The sequence below is a fragment of the Arctopsyche grandis genome, chromosome 1 (genome assembly GCF_051622035.1).
Source record: "Arctopsyche grandis isolate Sample6627 chromosome 1, ASM5162203v2, whole genome shotgun sequence".
NCBI classification, from domain to species: Eukaryota; Metazoa; Arthropoda; class Insecta; order Trichoptera; family Hydropsychidae; genus Arctopsyche; species Arctopsyche grandis.
Window position 1 is genome coordinate 9,962,158 of NC_135355.1, and position 22,906 is coordinate 9,985,063.

At 30.4% G+C, this 22,906-nt stretch overlaps 2 protein-coding genes across 2 annotated transcripts in view; one reads left to right on the plus strand and one right to left on the minus strand.

The window, feature by feature from the left end:
* The first annotated feature begins 306 nt into the window (after positions 1–306).
* LOC143909287 (uncharacterized) lies at positions 307–12,871 on the plus strand. Its single transcript, XM_077427205.1, has 13 exons — positions 307–838; positions 8,173–8,357; positions 8,470–8,699; positions 9,040–9,520; positions 9,598–9,757; positions 9,831–10,111; positions 10,187–10,302; positions 10,468–10,607; positions 10,710–10,902; positions 11,051–11,343; positions 12,020–12,263; positions 12,341–12,473; positions 12,559–12,871. Exons 1-13 carry the CDS (start codon positions 718–720, stop codon positions 12,712–12,714), a joined length of 2,733 nt encoding a protein of 910 aa, XP_077283331.1. The 5' UTR covers positions 307–717; the 3' UTR covers positions 12,715–12,871.
* The window catches only part of LOC143918160 (uncharacterized), a 129,901-nt gene continuing 111,891 nt past the window's right edge, over positions 4,897–22,906 (minus strand). The window contains exon 2 of the mRNA XM_077439890.1: positions 4,897–4,944. The gene's annotated coding sequence lies outside the window, so the exon portion shown is untranslated. The remainder of the gene's footprint in view (positions 4,945–22,906) is intronic.

Sequence of the window (22,906 nt, forward strand, 5' to 3'; positions counted from 1 at the left end):
TATTTACAAAATAATAGTGTTGACCTATAAAATTATTTATAGAATTTATGTTGTTTCAGTTTAGAAAGTCTTATTCATAAGATTACAAATATGTAATACAATTTCATCAACTTATTTTGGTTGTTGAAATATTTATTACGTACGAATTGTTTTTACTTGAATTCTTTTAAGTAATGGATTGCTTGAAAACATTTTAATTTTACTTCTTAATTTCGTGTATGTCTATGTACATAGGTAAGTGTAATTGATTTTCAGTTGGTTTCCACTGCAATTTTTCTCGAGCGTATACACATGCGTATAGGCCCCGTAGTTCTATAGTTACCGTCCAATAAATACACGGAAACTCGTGGAAATGATTCAGTTCAACAAAATCAGTGATCGGGTTTGCGTCTAGTCTCTCTCAATCAGTGTGGTGTGACTGTCAACATTGTAATTGTGGTTTTTGGCATTTGAAATCACAATTAACCGCGTATAAACCGAGAAACATTCAGTTTACGAAAATGACATAAACATTCAACTCGTGCACAGTTGTCTCGAGTGTTGTGAATGTTTTCGATTATAAATGAATTATGTCGTTTATGATGTGTCGGCGAAACGATTTTTTAAAGGAATCGGATGTGTTTCGTATGTGATCGGATAATGATCGCAACCGTGAAAACCACATTGTGTCCGCTGACGATGTGAAATGTTTTTGTGATGTAAATAACGCGAGATAATATGATCGGTCACCGGTCAAATTCATTGTTTTCCAATGGCACCATCCTCATCATTATCATCGTGGAGTTTTGTTCGGATCTGGCCACGGTCGACGGACTCGGTCGTTTGGCTAAAAAGAAAGGTTTTCACTTTGCTTTATTGTTTTAGAAAAATGTTATTTTACATAAATAAAGGATTAATATACATATGTTTATTTTGTTATGGTTGATATTTGACAAGTTTTGCTTCGTTTTTAATAATTTATTTTGTAAATAAATGAGCCAAGAATGAGAGCTTAGGAAATACATGTATGTATGTACAGACACAGTGGCGCACCCAGGGAAAAAAATAAAGTAATGTGTCATTGTGTAAAGTAAAATTTCGTGAACACCGTTAACCGAAAGTGACAGTTTACTCCTGTTGGCAGTTTACCGAATTTTTCTTCCACTATTTTAATCGACCCTTTAAATATATGTGCTCTTCACGATTTCATGTATAATTCATTGTATCAATGTGATGAAAATATAATAAAAAAAAAATGATTAAATTTAATCAACCAGAAGTGGGATTTTTTCCTCTTAAAAAATTAAAAAATGTTTTTTTACCACACCCCTGAAGCTGAAAATTTATATTTGTATTCTTTATGTACTAAATTTGATAAGGTTTTGGTCAGAAAGCAATTTTATTTAATATTTAAAACTTTTTTTGGACCGAATTCGTTACACATGAAGTTTAAATCCATCTCATTCGTTGTTTTGTGAGAGAATGGACGTCTGCAAATAAAATAAAAATACGAGAAATAAACTCATTTGTGATTGAACCGATTCAGTAAAATATGAATTTAAAACCTTTCTTGAAAACAAAAAATATACGAACTTTCATATATATACGAACATTTAATAAAGCACGGCCAACGATTAACAATGAACGGCATGCTTCCAGTCCGCTCACTAGTTATAACTAGTGAGCAGACCAACTTTGCGCCGTTATTTGTTCATTATTCGCCGTGCTTTGTTCATTTTTATGATGAACCTTTTTTATGCTCTCTAGCTTTGTAGTTTGCCCTGTTTTCTGGAAAATAGACCCAAAGCGCCCTGTTTCCTGGAAAAAGCACGCTTCCGGTCCTGTCTCTAGTTATAACCGTCCAAAACAATTTTAAGATTTGTGTAATTTTTGATAAAAATTGTATGAATTTTTAGATTTCTAACGGGTTTCCGGAAACTTTTGATTTCTCACAACGGGTTTCCGGAAACCCATGGAAACCATTAGGGTGACACCACTGATATACTCAATGGTATTTAAGGGAAACTGGGGCACTGCCCCATACAAATTTCTCATAACCAAAAAAAGAAAATAAATTTTGTATATTTTTGATGACTCATCAAGAGTCAAGAAGTGTTTCTTTAACCCGCTCACCACACGATGACTTGAACCGGTTCGTAATTCGGTTCGTGAGTCGTTTGTCTGCTGTGGTCCCGTGGTCGCCAGCTTTAATTTGCCTACTACTATGGCACTTGCGGTCAAGTTTTTGGAAAAAAACATGGAGTCTTACCTGTTTTTAAAGTCACAAGGCGGCCCTGTACATACTAAATCTCATGTTATTTTCTGTTTGGTACTTTTTGAGATTCAACATCGATCCACATGACTCAGTGTATCTAATAGTCTCACGTGAGACATGAGACTATTAGATACAATCCGTTTAATAGTGATAAAATAAAAGAATAAAAATACATATGTACGATAAATATTTCATTACAAATATGTTATTGAATCCACGTTATTCTTAATAAATTATTTAATATTTTTCTGTGGACTATTTCGATATTTTTTTCAAAACAAATTAAACAAGTATTTATCATTTATTTCATTTCCATGTTAACATTTCATTGGATATACATATGTACATATAAATTTCAACTGACGCATTATAAAGGATATGATTACATCGAACTTCCATTAATGTAAATATGTAAATAATGAAGAATATTCTTTGATAAATATGATGGTATATTACATAGTGAAGATACGAATTACCTTAATTTTATTTTTATATATCGCTTTTCTTCGGCGATGAGCGATTTATAATGTGTACCCTCGAATATATGATTACCAGTCATTAATTATAAAAATAGCCCAGTTTTTCGAGACGCGGTTCAATAAACTTTTTTCTTCCAATAAAATATGTATGTACGTAAATATCAATCATGCGATATGGCTTATTCAATAAGACAATAAAAAAAGGGAAAAATCGAACAACGTCTGTGGTCCCTTTAATGACAATAGATCAATCATATCGGTTGCGTACATCGTTCCAGTTCCACACCCAAAAGCTCATTTGTATCGATCTGTACAATCGATACACGTGGACCGAACTCAGGACATTATTTAATTCGTCGAAATCTAATTGTTGGAAACTGTGTCAAATTTTGGCAACGGAACAAAAAATGCACACAGGAGTTGTACATACAGACTAGCAATTCCCAACCAAGGTACACGTAATCCCAGGGGCAGTGGTGTAGTTTTTATTTTTCAAGCTATTATAATTCATAAAACTATATAACTTATATTTGTTGTAAATTTATTTTTTTAAATATTTTTGGCAAAAGTTGAACGATCGCTGCATACGTACATATGTATGTACATATGTGCGACATTTAGGGCAGCGTTTCCCAACCTGTGGTACGTGTAAAAAAATCACTTGGTGGTACGCGAAAAAAAATCAGTTATGGCGGACATGCAGGAATGAATGATTTACAATCATAAAAATAGAAATATTTTTTATATCTAATATATAATTTCGAAAGAGACTTTGTAAGTTTGTATCTTTGTTTGGGAACTCCGAAAACAAAATAAAATTTCCATGACGACAATTCAATTGATTGAATATTATATTTTTTTCGATTCAAATAAATTTAATAGAAAAACAAATGAATATTTACTATTAGATTCGCCATGTTTAAGCTGTTTATATTACAAATACTGAGCGAAGCCGGGTAAAACAACTAGTAATTTATAAACATTATCTTAATTAGTCATCCTCGATGTCAATATGTACAGTCGATGATCGAAAATCTGGCAATCGATACGTTTTCCTCAAATCCGGTATGGATTTTGGAGTGCATTTTTAAATTATACCGCGTTCACGCTCCAATAAATAAATAACTTGAATTTGACACTTGAGAACAGTTCGATAATAATGTTTAATGTTACAGATAAAATTGAAAGTACATATGATAAGAAAATTATATTTTTGGAATGTATGTATCAAAAATGATCAAACTGAAGTATTTGAATCTTTACATAATTTCTTATCTGAAAACAAGAGTCGTATGTCTGGGGATATACGTGAAAAAATAATTAAATATTTAATTCGGCTGAAATCGTCTTTTACGAAATACTTCCCCAAACCTTAAGAAGCAAACAATTTGATTTCAACGCTTAATCCGCCACTATATGTAAGTTCACCGCTCTGACACTTATTACTTTAGCACTACACCACTGTGCCCAAGGGTACACGAAATATATTGATAATGATTAATGACAGAAAAACATTTAAGTTATTATTTATGATCTTCTTGTGAACTCTTTGTATATACTTTAGATGACAATGGAATTAGTATATTTGCAAAATTTATGTTTCGACCATCTCGACTTCCTACTTGAAGTGAAAATTAACGATAATTCGGATCGTCTTGTAGTGTTTAGAGGTTTGCATGCAAGGTCTGTTGTTTTAGTGGGGGTTATCTGTTTTTAAATTGCTCGTCAAATGATTGGAGTTGGATGAGTAAACCCTTTCGTCGCGCGTAAGTATGTAACTATGTAGCTCCTTCGCGTGCAACTCGTTGCATGGCACCGAAAAGATGTTCAAGCGTGATATTCTTAGTGTTTTTTTTTTTAAATGCTTTTTATTATTACGAAATTATGTTCACAACTCATCTTATATCTATTTTAATAGCTACTGATCTACTGATCATTTTCTATTTTACAATTTAATTTAATTTGGTTAGTAATCATAGTATTATATTATTCTAATGTTAATCTACAGCAGTGGTTCTCAGGCGAAATTTTACCGTGGCCGCACAGGTGATAATAGTGGTCCCATGGAAATGTCTGGTGGCCGCACCAAATTTAATCAAATAAATTAAAGTTACAAAAAAAATGGATCAATTTATTCATAAAATAAAAGAAATTTTAACATTTGGTATCTATTTATTTAATAATAATGCAAATGGAAATTGCTCAATACTCCTTTCTTCCAAAGCAAGCCGCATTGCTGTTTCTAAGTTTGCGTCTGTCAGCTCGTTTCTAAATTTGTTTTTAATAAAGTGCATTACACTGAATGAACTTTCGCAATATACGGTAGTGGGAAAAATAGACAATATTAATAAAGCAATTGTTGCTAAATCTTTATATTGGTTTATTTCATTGTCAACGTATATTTCCGACCAAAATTTTTGAACCGAAATATTATTAATAAGTATTTGATCATGACTAATTTCTAATAATGCATATTTTACGTTAGCCCAGTTAATTAATCTCAATACTGAAAATGATTTAAATCTATTTTATAGTACTATGAAATTTTCATTTTCTTCATAATAAAAGGAGAAGATACAAAAGAAACAGTTTTAAAAATTTTCAAACCTTTCATCAAGTTCCAGATTCAGAGATTTAAGACACTATTATTTTAAGTTTTAATTTTAATTTTGAAGTTGTTTCTGTCATCTTATCTATGAAATCACTAACAGAAGATAAAATTGAAAAGTTGTCATTTTCAACTTCTGTCACAAGGCTTTTCTCTATAATTTTAGTTTGTCAATGATGAGCATGGTTTCTATAATATTATTGTTAAGTTACTTTTTTGTAGTTTTTAAAATATATTTATTTTTTTTAAATATTAGTATTATTTACTATTAAGTCGCTGGTGGCCGCAGTAAAATCCACTAATGGCCGCATGCGGCCACCGTGGCCGCACTTGAGAACCACTGATCTACAGCATAATAGGAAAAAGAGCTCCCTCTTAGTGTTTTAAATATCGGATATTACATTGATTTATATTTGGAATATTTATTCTAAAAATATGTTACTATTTGAATATACAATAGTGTTTTTGTCTCACTTCGGCAGGTTTAATTGGTGTATAAACCAAATAATTATAGATTTAAACTGTATTAGTGACCAATGATTATAAAAATCTTACATGTGTACATATGGGATACATTAATGTAGACTTTTTCCAGGGGAGAAATAAAAAAAATCATTTACTAGTGAGGATTTGAATTACAAATTAATAAAAAGCTTATAAAAATGAGAGATATGTATGTACATTATGTAGATGACATAAGTTGTATGTATACATACATATGTATGTGTATGAATGAAAATCTATGAAAAGCTAACCCTACAGTGTGCGCTGATTCATAACAAGTACATAATATTATGTAGTATTAAAAGGTAACCGTACAGTGCGCGCTTCATTCGTAGTAACAATAGATAAAGTTTTGTGATCATGCAAAAGTTTTAGCTCGAGATTTTGACTGATTCGAACTCAGAATTGATCACTGATCGCGTTTTCGTGATCTAGAAAAAATGTTCGGAATAAAAAAAAATTCGGATTTAACCAATCCACGACGTTATCTATGTATTTAAGGAATATAAGGAGGTTATTAAACAAAATTCGATAATTAAACATACATACACGTTCACACATACCGGCTATGAGAGCATTTTCGATACAAATTGAGTGCAAATGTAGGAAAACTTATACAAGACAAAAGTTCTACTTCTGGTTGTCGGATTTTGTTTAATTTTTTTTTATACTTATAATCACTATAAATATTATACACATTAAATATCAGGAAAATAAAAATAATTTAGAAGGTCAAAATAAAATAACGAAATCTTTTTTTAAAAAAAATTACTTTTTCCGGTTTTCGAATTCTGACCAAAACCTTAACAGATACGCACAAACTAACACACCCACCCACATTTTTTCTAAATCATGAAAACGTGACCAGTGATCGATTCGGAGTTCTAGTTAGTCAAAATCTCGAATTCGAATTTTCACATGATCACAAAACTTCACCTATTGTTACATACATAGATAAAGTAAAAATCGGAGAAAAATAATAAAAAAAAACCACATTTCACTATGTTGTAGATGGTAAAAATGTTTGACATAAATGAAAGTAATTATACATACTAATGATCAAGTTTTTATTAAATTGATGTTAATAATAAACGAGGAGCATACAAAAACAAATAGTCTTGCAAGAGTCCAAGCCTTTCAAATTCAATACTAGGTTGTTCATGTTACATATATTTTCTTGTTCATGAACTATATTCACTTGTTGTTACGAATAAAATCATTCATTTTCTTTCAAATATTTGTTTTATATAAACCAATTATATTATAAAATAAAAGTATTGAAAACATACACAAAGCTCTCGAAGCAAACATTAAAACACTTTTAGTGTCATTATACACGTCTACATATGTGTGTACATACAAACCTATGTATATACATAGCCGTTATCTACCTAAGTTTTTCTGAACATTCCACAATCGTGTTTTAGTGATGGAATTCATTATTTACATACTTATGAGCCAAATTTTGCTATCTATATTGAATTGTCTTTTTTGTCTGATTACAATATTCATTATATATTTACTAGGTAATAGTAATTCATTTTAAGTTTTAGCTTTTTGTTTTACATTTAATAGCTATTAACAATTTTAAAATAGTAATAATGCGTGTTAATATGTCTGAACATTTTCAAAAAGTAATCTGGATGATTTTTTGATGTACCAATTTTTATTATACTTTAGGTTTCGTGATGTAAACAACTTATCTAGGGAGGGAGCCATTTTCGGAGACGTTCGTGCCAGTCTCGATGGATTTCCCAAAACTGTGCCAAACGTGTAAAAGAGGAACTTTCAGTGCTTACAGTCCTGATGCATTTCAAATAAACATATACATACGAATAACTACATACATATAGTTTGTGCAATCGTTAAAAACTCATATTTTCTATATTATTTATATTAATAGAAATTCTGATTTAATATAAACAGTCTTATCAAAATAATTCCGATTAAATGTTTATCATTTTCCAATTGTTAGTTGGATACCAGTAAATTATTAAAAAAAAATATCATATATCTCTCACATAAATATATCTACACAAAAATAAACTTCAGCGACTAAGGGGAAACGTCTGGCACAGGTTGATACTACATATATTAATTTACATACAAACAGGATTTTACTGAAAAAGGGTTCCTGGTACAAAAGGGAACCATTTTACAGTCCTACCATTTAGTATCTACTTGATTTATTATTTATTAGTATTAGTTTTAAATATATGTATATATTTTTAAAGTAGATTGCTTAATTTCGTATAGGTACATATGTACATAGATATGCAATTCTTCAACTGATTCTTAAATCATTTGGTTCATATATTATATTTCAGTTAATTTGGTGAATGACGATCAGCTATTGTCTCTTGGAAGAACTTACAGCTTGGAAGATTTTTTTTGGACTGGTTCTGGAGATGGTCCTCTTCCTCCTGCTGATAGTCCAGGCCATAATACCATAATAAAAACAACCACAATATTAGCAACTGTGTTTTTGGATTCACCTTCAGCCATGCCGACGGTTATTAATACATATTATTATTAATATATTTTTTAAGTAAAAATAATGTAATATGCATATTTAGTGTTTATTTGATTACATCTTTTACCTTTAATCCAAAAATGTATTTCAGGAAACTGTAAATAAAGATGAAGATTGTCTCACAGAATGTCCTATCAGTCCACCTAGTGGAGAAATCGATCCAACGAGAGTGGGCGAAGATGATAGTGAAGATAAAAGGATTGATGCATCATTACCTGATCCAAGATATTGGCTATTAACTGTTCTTAGAGCTCCTGCTGCTCCTTTACCACCAGCTCTTTCTCGAAGTCTAGCACGGCTTTATCAAAGAGCTTTCCTGAGGTTATAAAAATATCTCTGTTTTGACATGTGTTCGTAAATACATTTATGGTTATTTATTTATGTTACATTCCATCATGCAAATATATAAACCGAATGTATCATGGATACAAAAGATAATTTGGATAAACAGGAAATGTTTAATCAATAAACTATTCCTCAATTGGGGTCAAATAGTTCCTAGTAACCAAACAGCATATTTATTAAAAGTGAAAAGATTGAGTACTTTTACATAAATATTCTTGAAAAATAACCGATAGATTTAAAATTGTATATTAGTTTGAGTTACTTTGATGTCTAATATAAAAATATTATGTATTCTTAATTTTTTTTTTCATTTCAGACAACAAGAGAGGCATCTGGGTATTGTAACAACATCAGCTGTAAGTTTAAGAAAAAAGCATCATACAGATTCTGATGATACCGTTATCAACAATACTTCAATATCGCTATCAATACAACAAAACAAATTCATTGAAAATGAATTTTTGAATCACACAAATAATTTTGATAATCATCTTAATGTCAATAGTAGTGAGGAAATAAAAGATATTAAAGAAAATTCGAACGTTACTCGAAGTATAAAATATTTAAATCACACTTACTCATTGGAATTTACACCAGATATTTTGAATATAAGTCAAAATGTACGACAAAAACGATCTGCAAAAAGTATTGCTCAAGAATTAAATATTATTTTAATGAAAAATTATTCCTTTGATGATGTGAAAGATTTAAGTAACGTATTAGATGTAGTCAAAAGAGAAGTTTATGGTGAAGTCGGCCAACCGATGGTTGAAGTCTTTTTATACAATTTAACTAGGGTAAAATATATTATTTTTCATATTTAAACAAATTTATTATGATTGTTTGCTTTCATTTTTGTGTTTTTTATAAATAGGACAATATATCTGGTATAAACGATGAAGTAAAAATAATTTATTGGGTATCAGTTGGAGGACGACCCGTGCCAGCAAGGACGGCAGCACGTGATATGCATTTACTAGCCGACTCTGAAGTAGTTGCTGAATTGGGTTATCCTATAACTACAAAAGCTGAACGTAAATTTATTTTAATTATAAAAATGTTATAATGAAATTTTACTATGGAATAAAATATATATTTTCTTTTAAGCTTATTTGAAATCACCACAACCATTAAACGGTGTACTTCACGCATATAATATGAGAGACACGTGGCTTATTATTGGGGGTTCCATTGTGGCTGCAATAATACTATTGAGCTTAGTAGCGCTTTTGGCATGTAGATTGGTGAATCGTAGAAAGTCATCGGCTGCAAGCAGAATTTTACAATCTGAAAAAATGAATATCGATGGTAAAAGAATGAGTCACCAAATAGATATATCCAAAGGAAAAGATAACGTTGCCTATTTACATGAAGAAAAGGATAAAAAAGTCAAAATTCTTTTCTTACATTTATTTTTTAAATCGAATTATTGATAAAAATTTAATGTAATTACTTTTATGTAGATCTTCACTTCGTCGGATAAAAAGAAATCTGAAGAGCGATATGTAACACACGTTGGAGATTATGAACAGAGAAAATTTTCTTCGCAAAGACTAAGTTCAGCAGGTAGTACATCAAGGTATGTATTAAAATTGTGGTGCGTTAATAATCGTATTAATTCCATGTCGAATTATTACTTTATCTATGTACATAGTAACAATAGATGAAGTTTTGTGATCATGCGAAAATTCGAACTCAGAATCGATTACTGATCACGTTTTCATGATCTAGTTTTTTCTTTAAGTTCAAGTTCCACGGAAACATCACAAATGACAATTACTCTGCGACAACGGCAAAGATTATTCGAACAACAAATGCAAAATGAATATGCTACAGTTAACAAGAAAAATAAATCGAAACACAAAAAAATTAGATCAAAAAAAGGTGATATTCTTTATAAAAAATAAATAATTTAAATTTTATGTAAAATTAAGTTATTTGATTTGGTTTAATTGAATAATAACTTGTCATAATTTTATTTTTAAGTTGGTATAGCAAATGAAACTGCCACATTGGAAGATTCAAGTTCAGTTAACAAATCGAAATTGAATCGATTTGTTTTGTCAAGTCCGTCGTCCCATTCATCTTCAAGTTGTGATAGTGTTATAATACGCAGACCACAAGGTGTTGTGAGCCCTACATCTTATTTGTCAATGCCTTCTGTAAAATCATTTCCTCGGTAAGTACCTATGTGTGTACGTATGTACATATGTACATACATACATACATGTGTATGTATGTATGTATATTCATAGGTAATATGTAGATAGAAACATTTAATTATTTTATTAAATAATCTTAAAATTACAAAATAAAAAACGTTTCAGAGGGAATGCAGTAGAACCGCTTTCACGTGTTTTAGAGCCACTTAGTGTTAGGCACTTGGATATGGATTCAGATTCACCCGTGCAGGCAAGTCGTAGAAAAGTATACGATGGATCAAAAGGTGTATCTGCAAGTATGGACTCAAAAGTAAAAAGTTCAGAAAATTCAGAAAAATCAAATGTCAAAGATGATGAAAATATTTCAACAAATTTAGTACGTTTAGGGAGCATTAACAGAGATCCTGGCGTTGTCGGACCAATGGTTTGGGATTTGCACCGTCGCAAATTAGACAAAGGTATTAATTGTGTTTATTGATTTAAAATGACCATATAATTTTTCGCAAGTGTGATATTACAAATTCTTCACGAAACTATTGTGATGTGTACAAACAGTCAAAGCCGACCTTTTCCAGATGGGGGTCCGGGTGCGAAAAAATATTTGGGCCCTAAAAAATTTGAATATTACAATATAAATCAATGTATTCAAGGAGATTCGTTCTCTGTTAGACTTTGTACCATGTTTTGTTAAAGTAATCATGAAATCTCATTAAATAAAAAGCAAAATAATTTTTTGCAAGAAGAAGCAAGTGGAACGTACCTGAGATGGCAATGCAAGTGTTTATGTTTTTATAACAGACAAATAAAATCAATTTATTCGGGGAATTATTTTCATGCACGGGGCCCGGGTAAAGGTCTATTCATACCTATCCAGCACGAACCGGCAGCAGCAGGTATCCTGCATGTACGGACAGTATTCTTTGATACATTCTTAGACAGACTTAAACAGACCTTAACTTGCATCCACTGCTCACTCAAGTTGGCTGGCCCTGAATTTAGTTGCCACCTTAGAATTCTACTGAGTTTATATTTAATTTTTTGTTTAAAAAAGTACTAGTACAATTATTAATTTTACATACTCAAATATATGTATGTAAGTACTAAATTACATTTTTAAATATTTATATATTTAAGTTTTTATTTCAGATTCTCAAATTAGTGACGATGTGAGTAGTGGCGGTGGAAATAACATATCGAAAATGAGACAGAGATTTAGTGAGTTGGTTGATGATGCATTTAGTTTATTTGGAAGTGGAAATACCAGTCCAAAATCAAAAAATCTAAACGCATCAGTAAACATAAACATAAATAATTCAGAGAGATTACCAATACCAGGAGATGCATCAAATATCTACAGAAGACATTCTGCAAAAGATGGGTAAGTAGAATTAATTTATGAAGATAAATAATCAAAATAGGTTTTGGATAAATTAATGCTTGTGGATTTAATTTTAGGACTAAATATAATTCAAAAGATCCCAGTAAACAATATGATCGTCCACAAACTGCATTACCTCCTAGACCACCATTACCTCGTCAAAGTATAAGTCCAACATTAGCTTGGAGTTCCAATGATAATACATCAATGGTGATATTTAAAATTTGATATATTTATTATATGTATTTAAAAATGTGGATATAGTATGTGTTTATATAAAATAATTTAAATTTAGAAACGAGCTACAAGTGCTAGTGGAGTCAGAAGACCTATAATTGATGTTGCTTTGGTAAATTCAGATGCCGTACTTTCTCCGGATGATCCAGCAATTCCTTTAATACAAGCAATCAAAAAAGAGTTAGAAAAGTTACCTGGAACTAGCGATGCATAGTTATTGTTATCGATTTTTTTTTCGATTTAGATTTTTTTGTAGAGATTTTATAGGGTTTTTGTTTATAGAGTTTTAAAATAAGATTGTTGATTGTATTAAAATTGTATTTTGCGAACTGGAATTTTTTCAATAAAATCAAATAATATAAGGAAAATTTATTTAAGTTTGTATGTACATACATATTTATAATTAATATAGGAAAATGTTATTTATTTATCGATTTTTTAATTAAGTTTAACTACGTATGATGAGTACATAAATGGCAGTCAGCCATAATCGACTAACCTATAACAAACTAAATTTGGTTGATTATGGTACAATTTTGACTAAAATATGAAAAAAATGCAAAACTACAGCCTTTATGCATATATCGTATATAATAATTGTCTATCAGTGGCGTAACTAAGAATTTTGGGCCCGTAAGCACAAAATCATCAAGCCCCCCCCCTTGAATTTTTAAATCGAAATACCAAATTTTTGGTTTCGCAACGCAGTATTAATATAACTATAATTATTGTTAATATGTAGATACATAATATAATTTTCTTAATTTATCTCACCTATTTTAAAATTTCTGCTTTTGAACTATTTGCAAAATCATTTATTAGTTGTGTGAGGTCCATTTTGGCTGCTTCTTTGTGCTCAATTGTAAGCAAAGATAGTTCATTGAGTCTGGTTTGACCGATCGAATTTATTTTGTAATCTTTAACTATTTTTAATTTATTGAATGTTTTTTCTAGTAAGAAATAGCATGAATGTGGTGTATACTTCTGAAAAATCACTCTCCAAGCATCTCTTTTTGGTAATAAGTAATTCTGAAAATTGCCTTATGGTTATTGTTTCAGAAAGATCTTTCTTTATTAATAAAAGTACATGTGTAAATTGAGATTCGAATTGATCTGAGAAAACTTCTGGAATTTTTTCATGAGATTCAAACAGTGGTCTGAAATATCTTTTTCCGGTATATTAATAATTTTTCTAGGTTCAAGAAAACCGAAATAGTTTTTCACTACCTGCATTCCTGCAAAACGTGTCTTTAATTTGAACAGTTATTTTATCGATTTATGGCCCCCTATCTCCGTGGGCCCGTAAGCATTGCTTAACCCCATAGTAGTTACGCCACTGATTGCATGCGTGTCGACTGTCGAGTATGTATGAATGTAGTCAACATGCTCCGTCTTTCATTCTCCCCTTGGAATCGTATACCGTAGCTTTGCGCATGCGCGATGTACTCACTCACCATGCTCTGTCTCTTTTTCTCCCCTTGGAATCGTGGAAAGAGACGCGGCCTATAATAATAATATTTAATATTTAATTATAAATAATTAATAATAAAAAAAATCGTATTTTAATTTATTCTTTTGTTAATGTCGGCCGATCAAATGGACAAGTATGTGCACACAGGCCACTAATGTATAATAAAAGTTAATTATGCGTAGGCCGATTTTGTTAGACATTCAAATACATGTATTGGGATATTATTTTAATATTAATTAAATACCACATGCAGGTGGTAGCCTTTTTTCATTTTGAAATGAAAAAAAAAAATAAATATATATATATATATATATATATATATATATATATATATATATATATATATATATATATATATATATATATATATATATATATATATATATATATATATATATATAAATATATGTATATATATATATATATATATATATATATATATATATATATATATATACATGTATATACATATATATAAATATGTGTACATGTATATACATATATTTAATAAAAATACAACTAATTAGATGTTAGTCTTGTGAGAGTACAAATTTTTGTAGTAAAGATGTCATAGCAAGTACATGCATAAGTTAATAATAATAGTAAATGAATAATGCAGTTAGCAAATGATATTTCCATTTGTGTTATAAATAATAATATAAAATTATGGATATATTCATTAATGATTATAAAATCGTTTTATAAATTGATTATAAAACCGAATTATATAATCGAAGATTTAATAATGTATTCAGCATATTTTGTAGAAAATAATATTTATCATAGAATTAATGTTAAATAAAAAAATGTCTATCAAATCGATAATTGTCTTTCAATTTTCTCTCATATTTCGATAGTTTAATGGAACGGAAATGAATACACACATATGTTTAATTGTTTAATCGCTATGGAGTGCTAGATTTATCAAATATTTTATATAATCATGATATCAAAAGTGCGTATGAATGAAACAAATTTATGATTTGAATTGGTAAATATTATTATAATATATTATCCAGTCGTTAGTATGGAAATCATCATATTCATTTTTAGTCTTCTGTTGACCCCTGCTGGATCAGTCTTTCTTAGCTTCTCTCATCTGGTGGCGCAATTTTCATCTGGGATTCCATTACTTTCACTAAAAAAGCATTTTCTATAGCTACGATCATTTAGCATTCAAAATTCGAATAATATGATTTTCATTTTATTAAAATTTATTTTTAAATTGACTTCTATTATTTCATACCGTTTAGAATTTAAAATTTAGTCTGCTCTGCTAGTTATTATATGTACACTAGTGTTGGACCCGTTGATTTCAACGGGTGGTTTCGAAAAGGAATTGAAACTCAAATACAAATAAAGTTAAAGATATTGAATCGACTGGTTTCGGAAAGAAATTGATGCACGAATTACGAATGACAAATTACGAAGTGATTACGAATTACGAATTACGTTTTGTGCATCGCCGACCCCCCGACGCTTTTGCCCCCAGCGCCGCCGACGCCTCCGGCGCCTCTGGCGCCCCCAGCGCCCCCGATACTTTCGGCATCCCGGGGGCTTCGCCCCCAGCGCCGCCGACGCCTCCGGCGCCTCTGGCGCCCCCATCGAATTTAAATTTAAATTATTTATATTTTGACGATATTCGAGAAAAAAATTGATTTCATTCACCGTGGGCGCCGGGAATCGAACATCGGACCCTCCGATCTAAACGAAATGTTCTCACGAGCCCGCGGCGCACGCCATATCCTCACCCAGAATACGTGTTGTAAATACACATCATATGTATATGTACGTAATTTGTTATGTGTAATAATAATATTCAACGTTACGAGGTCCATGACCGTTTGTGTATAATCGGAAAATATTACATTTTGTTTACGTTAACTTTCAACTAACATTTTGTTAACGTTAACTTTAAGAATTGAAAATTATTACAAATAAAGAATTGAAAACTATCTATAAGAGTCTAGGAAAATGACGGTTCCGGTTCCAGGTTTTTTTTTTAGTTTTATACGGGTATATAATAATTTTATACCCATGCGATGATATTTCATCGGGCTATTCACTAGTATGTATATAATATGAATTCGTGTTTTGTAATTTGTTTATTAAATCTTTATTTATTCTTGCTTGAAGTTCATTATTATCCAGTTTCCTCTTTATATTGTATTTATTTCCACTTTTCACATTTGCCAATTTTAGATGTACATATGGTCAGTATGGAAAGTAACACTTGTTACTAATAAATCATTCGCTTCGTACTGTTGTTTTTTTAGCCAATTGTTTAAATAATACAATTTATGGTCAAAACGCTTATAGTTCTTTTTTATACATTTCAAATGTTCTAAAACTTCTGAATGATTAAGATTGATATAATCGGGTGCTTATTATTTTGGAAATTATATTATTATATAATCAAGCCCACAGTTCTTTACATATACATATATTGATGAGTAATAGCACTGTTCGACAAATGACGACTTTTTTTTTTGTTCAGATTTTGAACAGGAAATTGACAGATTTTGAGACATCAACCGAACCACACCATGATACAGATTAATCGCGCGATTTAAAAAACACATATATCTCCGAATCTCGAGTCAATCAACATTTTTTATTACCAGATTCGTGTTTACTGGGCATAGAAAAAAAAAACGAAAAGTAATATGATATGCAGAAAAAAAGTCATATGATATGCAGGGTTGTAGAATAGCCGGTACGCGCCGGGTCGGCGTCCCGCTACCCCAAACTCGATGACAAGAAGGCACCAGCTGTGTCTTTAGCACATTTAAATATTGGTCCCCATTCATGGACCCATTAACGAAATAAATGGGCCCTGGACTTTTTTTCGTTTATGACAGCTCAAACCATTGGGTGGATGTTTAATTGTGGGTAGGCAGTGTTCTCAGAGGCGGCGACGAAACAGACGGCTTTGTGATATGAACTGAAGGATACATTCATCGCTCGAAGATTGCTTTGAGGATACATTGATGCATTTCTTGCAGAATGCAAAAAAAAGGTCTGATTTTTTTTGTATGGTCACGAGAAGTTACGGAATAAATTAAGCAGTAATGTACTGTATTTTTTTATTTCGTTCTCATCCTTTAAGTTAAACGAGCGATAATATTTTTCTTTTTATTTTAAATAGTTAATATAGTTGTTAATTTCTAGTTTTAAATTAGTTAATTTAATTCTAGTTAATAATAATATTATTTTAGAGACAGCGCTAAATAGTTTTATGTCTTAATTAAAATTCATGTTTAGTCATTAATTTAATAATACCGGCACCTCAAAATTTAGCACTACACCACTGATGATATGACTTTTCTTATAGATCTATGACGAGATTAATAATTAATATTAAAATATCGGGATATGGATTACGTGCTATGTTGATATTTATTGTACCTATAATATAAAATTAGGTCGAATAATGTATCATTGTGTATTCATTTAAAATTGAATTACCTTGAATTTGCCTCAATTATATGGTCACCTTTTTATTTATCCCATATTAATTGTATTGAAAAAGTCCAACATAAATTTATTAAATCCTCACGCTACCTTTTTCTTACCTATACCCATTCTACTGTTCCCGATATTTTAAAAATCCTATATTTTAACAATCTTTCTGTCAGACGACGACTTACTGATGCCACATTCTTCTTTAAGCTCATAAATGGTTTCCTTGATTGTTCTGATTTACTGAGTAAGGTTGATTTCAGTATCCCAGTTAGGTATTCTAGACAGGTTGCACTCTTTTCACTTAATACTTTCAATACTATTTCCCAAAAATATTCTTATCTGCAGCGTGTTTATTAGGGACGTCATTTCAGATTTTTTTAAGGTGTGGCAGACCAAAATTGGTTAAACTGAAATTTTTTTCAAACAAAATATTTTTATGCCGAAATAATAGTGGAAAATTTTTATTCTTTTTATATACCTTATTGAGTTATAAAATATGAAAAAAAAAGATGCTTATTAATAGAAAAAAAAATTTATTCCAAAGAGAAATCGGAAAAAGCACAATACAAAAAAAATACATTATTTATAAAAATCGGAAAACAGTCTGAAATATATAATACACATATTTTTATAATATGTACATTGAACAGGAAATTAACATTGATGTAAATAGCAAACCATATTGATGTAAACATATAATACAAATAAAAAGCAAAAATAGAAATTCAAAAACAAAATATATATTGTAGTTAAAAATAAAAATAGAAATTAAAGTTATCAGAATTAATGTAGGTGTAAAAATATTTTTTAATTTTAGTTTTTTGCTAAAATCTATTATAAACACAGAATAAAAAACAATCAGGAACATATTTAAAATTCATTATAAATCACTATAATAATAAACAAATACAAGTTCATTAAATTCTTATTAATCACTACAATAATAAACAAATATTCAACAATATACAAAACTAAATAAAATACGACTATTTAACTAAAGTATAACGTCTTTGTTTTATACTAGCGAACTTATCAATTACTTTCTCAATATTGATATTTTTGGTATCCTCTTGTTGATATCGTTATTTTTGGTATCCTCTAAATCGCTCAGACGCTCATCACCACACCTATTTCATAGGTGTATTTTCACCCTCTTCATGCAACTAAAAAATCGTTCATTTTCTACTGACGTCACAGGAAATGTCAAAACGAGATCAATTATTCTTAAGATCTCACTAAAACCATGAGGTAGGCAGCTTATGTATGCCCTTAGGTCATTAATTGAAGTAATTTTTTTTTTTGTTGATGTTTCAATCAGCGATTTCAAAGTGGACAATTGCATGGCTATAATTATGGAATCAATGCCACTCATAGGATATAATCTTAAAAGTTTATGAACTGCGTCCAAGCATAAAAAATTTGGTGTTTTAGGATTGAGGGCCGACAAACACTTTAGAACATTGCAATTAGCAGCAAATCGAGCTATAGATATTTAATATAAAATTAATATTAATAGTACTCTTGATAAATGATATTATACAGGTAATTAGTTTTCAATAATGTTTTTTTATATAACAATGACGATCATTATTTTTTAGTTAAAATAAAGTTTACTTACCGAAAATAAAATTAGCTGTGATTTTATGGTGAACAAATTGATGAGTACAATTTGCTCGAGCGTCTTCTCTTCAGGTCTGTATCCTTCACGCCACAAAACTAACTGATACGAATACTGTTCACGAACTTGCAAATTGAAAGAAATTTTAGAAAAAAAATGCACGTGCAGATTAAGAGTGGGAATACCATCGTTGACTTTCACTACAAGTAAATCTTCTTGCAGTTGTATTTTCCGTTCCGCTAATTCTACGAAGGGAAGCAATAAACAAACGACCATTTCAGTTGTAAATAAAAAAATTGAGGTGCGCCTTTCTAACAATTCACTCCACAGATCGAACAATTTCTAAGAATTTTACCCAATGAATACCATTTAACAAAACAAAATATAACCTTTTTTTACATAGCTTTATTTCAGCGATTCTATTTCTGGCCTAGTTTATGCTACCCAAAAGTAACATAACATAACAATCATATTATTTCATTAATCTTTAAATTCTTATTGTTTTCTAAATTCACATTATTCCAAAACTAAGGCATGGCAGCTGCCATGGCATGCCCCCCCCCCAAATGACGTCACTAGTGTTTATCGTATGTTTAACGGGGAGCTGAATGAGGTTGATCTGTTCGGTATTTCCCTACATCAATTCAGGACTAACATTAAGAGAATCTTGACCGATTGATCCATTTCTTCTTCTATTCTATTTTATAACCTTTTTCCAATATTTTAACACTTTAGTTTAGTTATGCAATGTGCTATTTAGTCATGTTATAGCTTTTATTCTTTTCCTTTTCATTTGTTTATCTTGTATTTATCTTTTTATCTTTGTAAAAGTCTGTAGTTGGACTCGGATGTTATATACATATATATATATATTATATATTTACTCTGTGTTTTTATGCATGTCTACATCTTGTTGTCTGTTGATTTTTCAATAAATAAAATAAAATAAAATAAAATTATCGTTTTGAATATAATTAAATTATTAAATTATAATATTATAGATAGCCATTAACATTGCACTGAATTGAATATAAACCCGAATCAAAATAAAAGGTAATCAAACACAAAAAAAGATGTCAGGTGAATTGGCTGAAGACGAATCCCTAACTTTAACTTTAGTAAAAAATTAATGTTATAATATCATTGATAATATTATAATGCAACTATAAGAAAGACTTAAATTCATTCAAAAAGCGGCAAAAGAATTATTATTTATATAATTATTAATATTTTTCAACTTATTAACTTTATCTGAACAAAATTTAGAAAAATATGGGATAAAACTTTCACAAAAATACTTGGAAATAGATTGTGATCAATTTCTAAATGAACTTAAATGTTTAAAACATCAATTACAAACTTTTTGCGAAGATAAAGATCCCAGAAGCATGTGTCACATTGATATTTTAAATATACTGGGTAGATGGGATTTATAAGACCCAAAGCGCGCCGCTCATTGTTCAATTGTTGTAAATGCTTTGTAAAAAAGGTTCGGCAAACCTTTAACAATGCATTTACAACATTTGAACAATGAACGGCACGCTGGTTAACCGGGCTTTGACTCATCTTTGACTCAATAAACATATGAAGTTGTTGTGCGGAAGAGGCAGGGAGCGAGAGAAAGTAATTGAAGAATTTTATAAATTATAATAATTCTGTGAAAAATATTAAGTAGTTGCCTAGTTCGGTCCCCATAACTGCCATTATTTTTGTCGTTCGGTCCCATTTTTTGTCCAACAGTGCACTTTCGCACCGATTTCTGTTCATCACAATTCCTACGCCTGTGGCTTCGGCAGAAAGGAGTTTTAGTATATTAAAAATAATTAAAAAGTATTTCAGATCAACCAGCGGTCAAGAGCGATTACACTGAGCAACAAAAAAAATTACCAGAGCGGAGACTAACCAATCTTTACTAAGTTTGACCCACTAAATTCGAATATGATAATGATTTTTGTTGGTTTGTGATCGTTTACGAGATATGAGCTTTTAAAAATATGCGCGATTTTTACAGTTTTTTGGCTTTTGCGATCTTTAACTCAAAAATTTATAAATTTTTTTATATTATAAATTATAATATAAGAAATAATCCTGTTTTTTTTGTTGAATTTTATTTTAAAATGTGTGATTTATATATTTCAATAAATATGTATATATATATAAATATATATATATATATATATATATATATATATATATATATATATATATATATATATATATATATATATATATATATATTTATATATATATTTATATATATATATATATATATATATATATATATATATATATATATATATATATATATAAATATATATATATATATATATATATATATATATATATATATATATATATATATATATATATATATATATATATATATATATATATATATATATATATATATATATATATATATATATATATATATATATATATATATATATATATATATATATATATTGTTACGTACGCCGCGGATTGAGCGAATTGCACTTAGACCAACGGATATCTGTTATCGGATTAACTAAATTTTTTTTTTTTTTTGGTGCCATCTTATCGATTCCCAATAAATCATCACCAGCGATATCGTTGCTCTTCAGATCATGTACGGGCACTACGGAATCATCACTCCGTCCCCAAAATTGTGAATTGGGCTTCTGAATCTCTCACATTCAGAACACCAATTCGTGAGGCTTTTTTCGCTTTAAACGCCTCTGCTGGTGAGTTGTGTCCAATAGCTGCAACGCTTCTATGTTAGGGTGACGGTGCAGTCTCAACTCGTGCCTCCCGGCGCATTCTCGGATGACTTCTTTTACTTTTTGGATTTTAAGGTCCTTGTGGATCTCTTCATTTGTGACGAAGCGATATGCATCGGTGATAATCCTCAGAAACTGGTTATGACATCTTTGCATTTTTTCGATATTGGATGGCTTACTGCATCCCCACAGTTCTATGCCATATGTCCATATTGGCTTTACGATTGCCTGGTATATCAGTTTTTTGCATTGAAGGTCTAATTTGGCTGACAAAGCTTGTGGAACTTGGATTCCGTTTATGAAAGTCTGAATGCTGACACTATTTCGTCGCAGTGCAAATGTGACCTGCATTGATTTTAGCTCGTTGAGTTTCATTTTCTAGTCCTTAGTCCATTTGCTGATCTTGTCCAGTGCATACTGCAGGCGTTCAAATGCTTCCGCCTGCGACTCGCTCGATGACATAATGACTGTGTCATCTGCAAATATTCCAATGAATGTCTCTTCGCTTGTCGGGATGTCAGCAGTGTATATCAGGTACAGTATAGGCCCTATTACGCTTACCTGTGGTACTCCTGCAGAGGCTGTGAAAAAGTTAGAGAATGCCTCCTCATGAGCAACTCTGAATTTGCGTCCGGATAAGTATGATTCCAGTAATTTGACATAATTTCCAGGTAATGACTTGCTGATTTTGTGGATAAGTCCTTCGTGCCATACCCTGTCGAAGGCCTGTGAGACATCAAGAAATACAGCCGGACAATACTTTTTTTCCTCTAGCGATTGCTTTATTTTTGAAATAACACGGTGCACTTGATCGATGGTAGAATGTTTCGACCTAAATCCAAATTGGAAGTCGGGAACATCGATTAAGGGCTTGAGTCTTTTTAATAATAGTTTTTCGAATAGCTTAGAGATCGCAGGCAACAAGGATATTGGTCTGTATGATGTTACTTGTTCGGGTGACTTTTCTGGTTTCTTCAACATTATGATTTGAGCAGTTTTGAAGCACTCTGGCACATGCTTGAGCCGGAAACATGCATTGTATAAGTATGTTAGCATGATAATAGCCTTTTTCGAAAGTTCCTTGAATAGT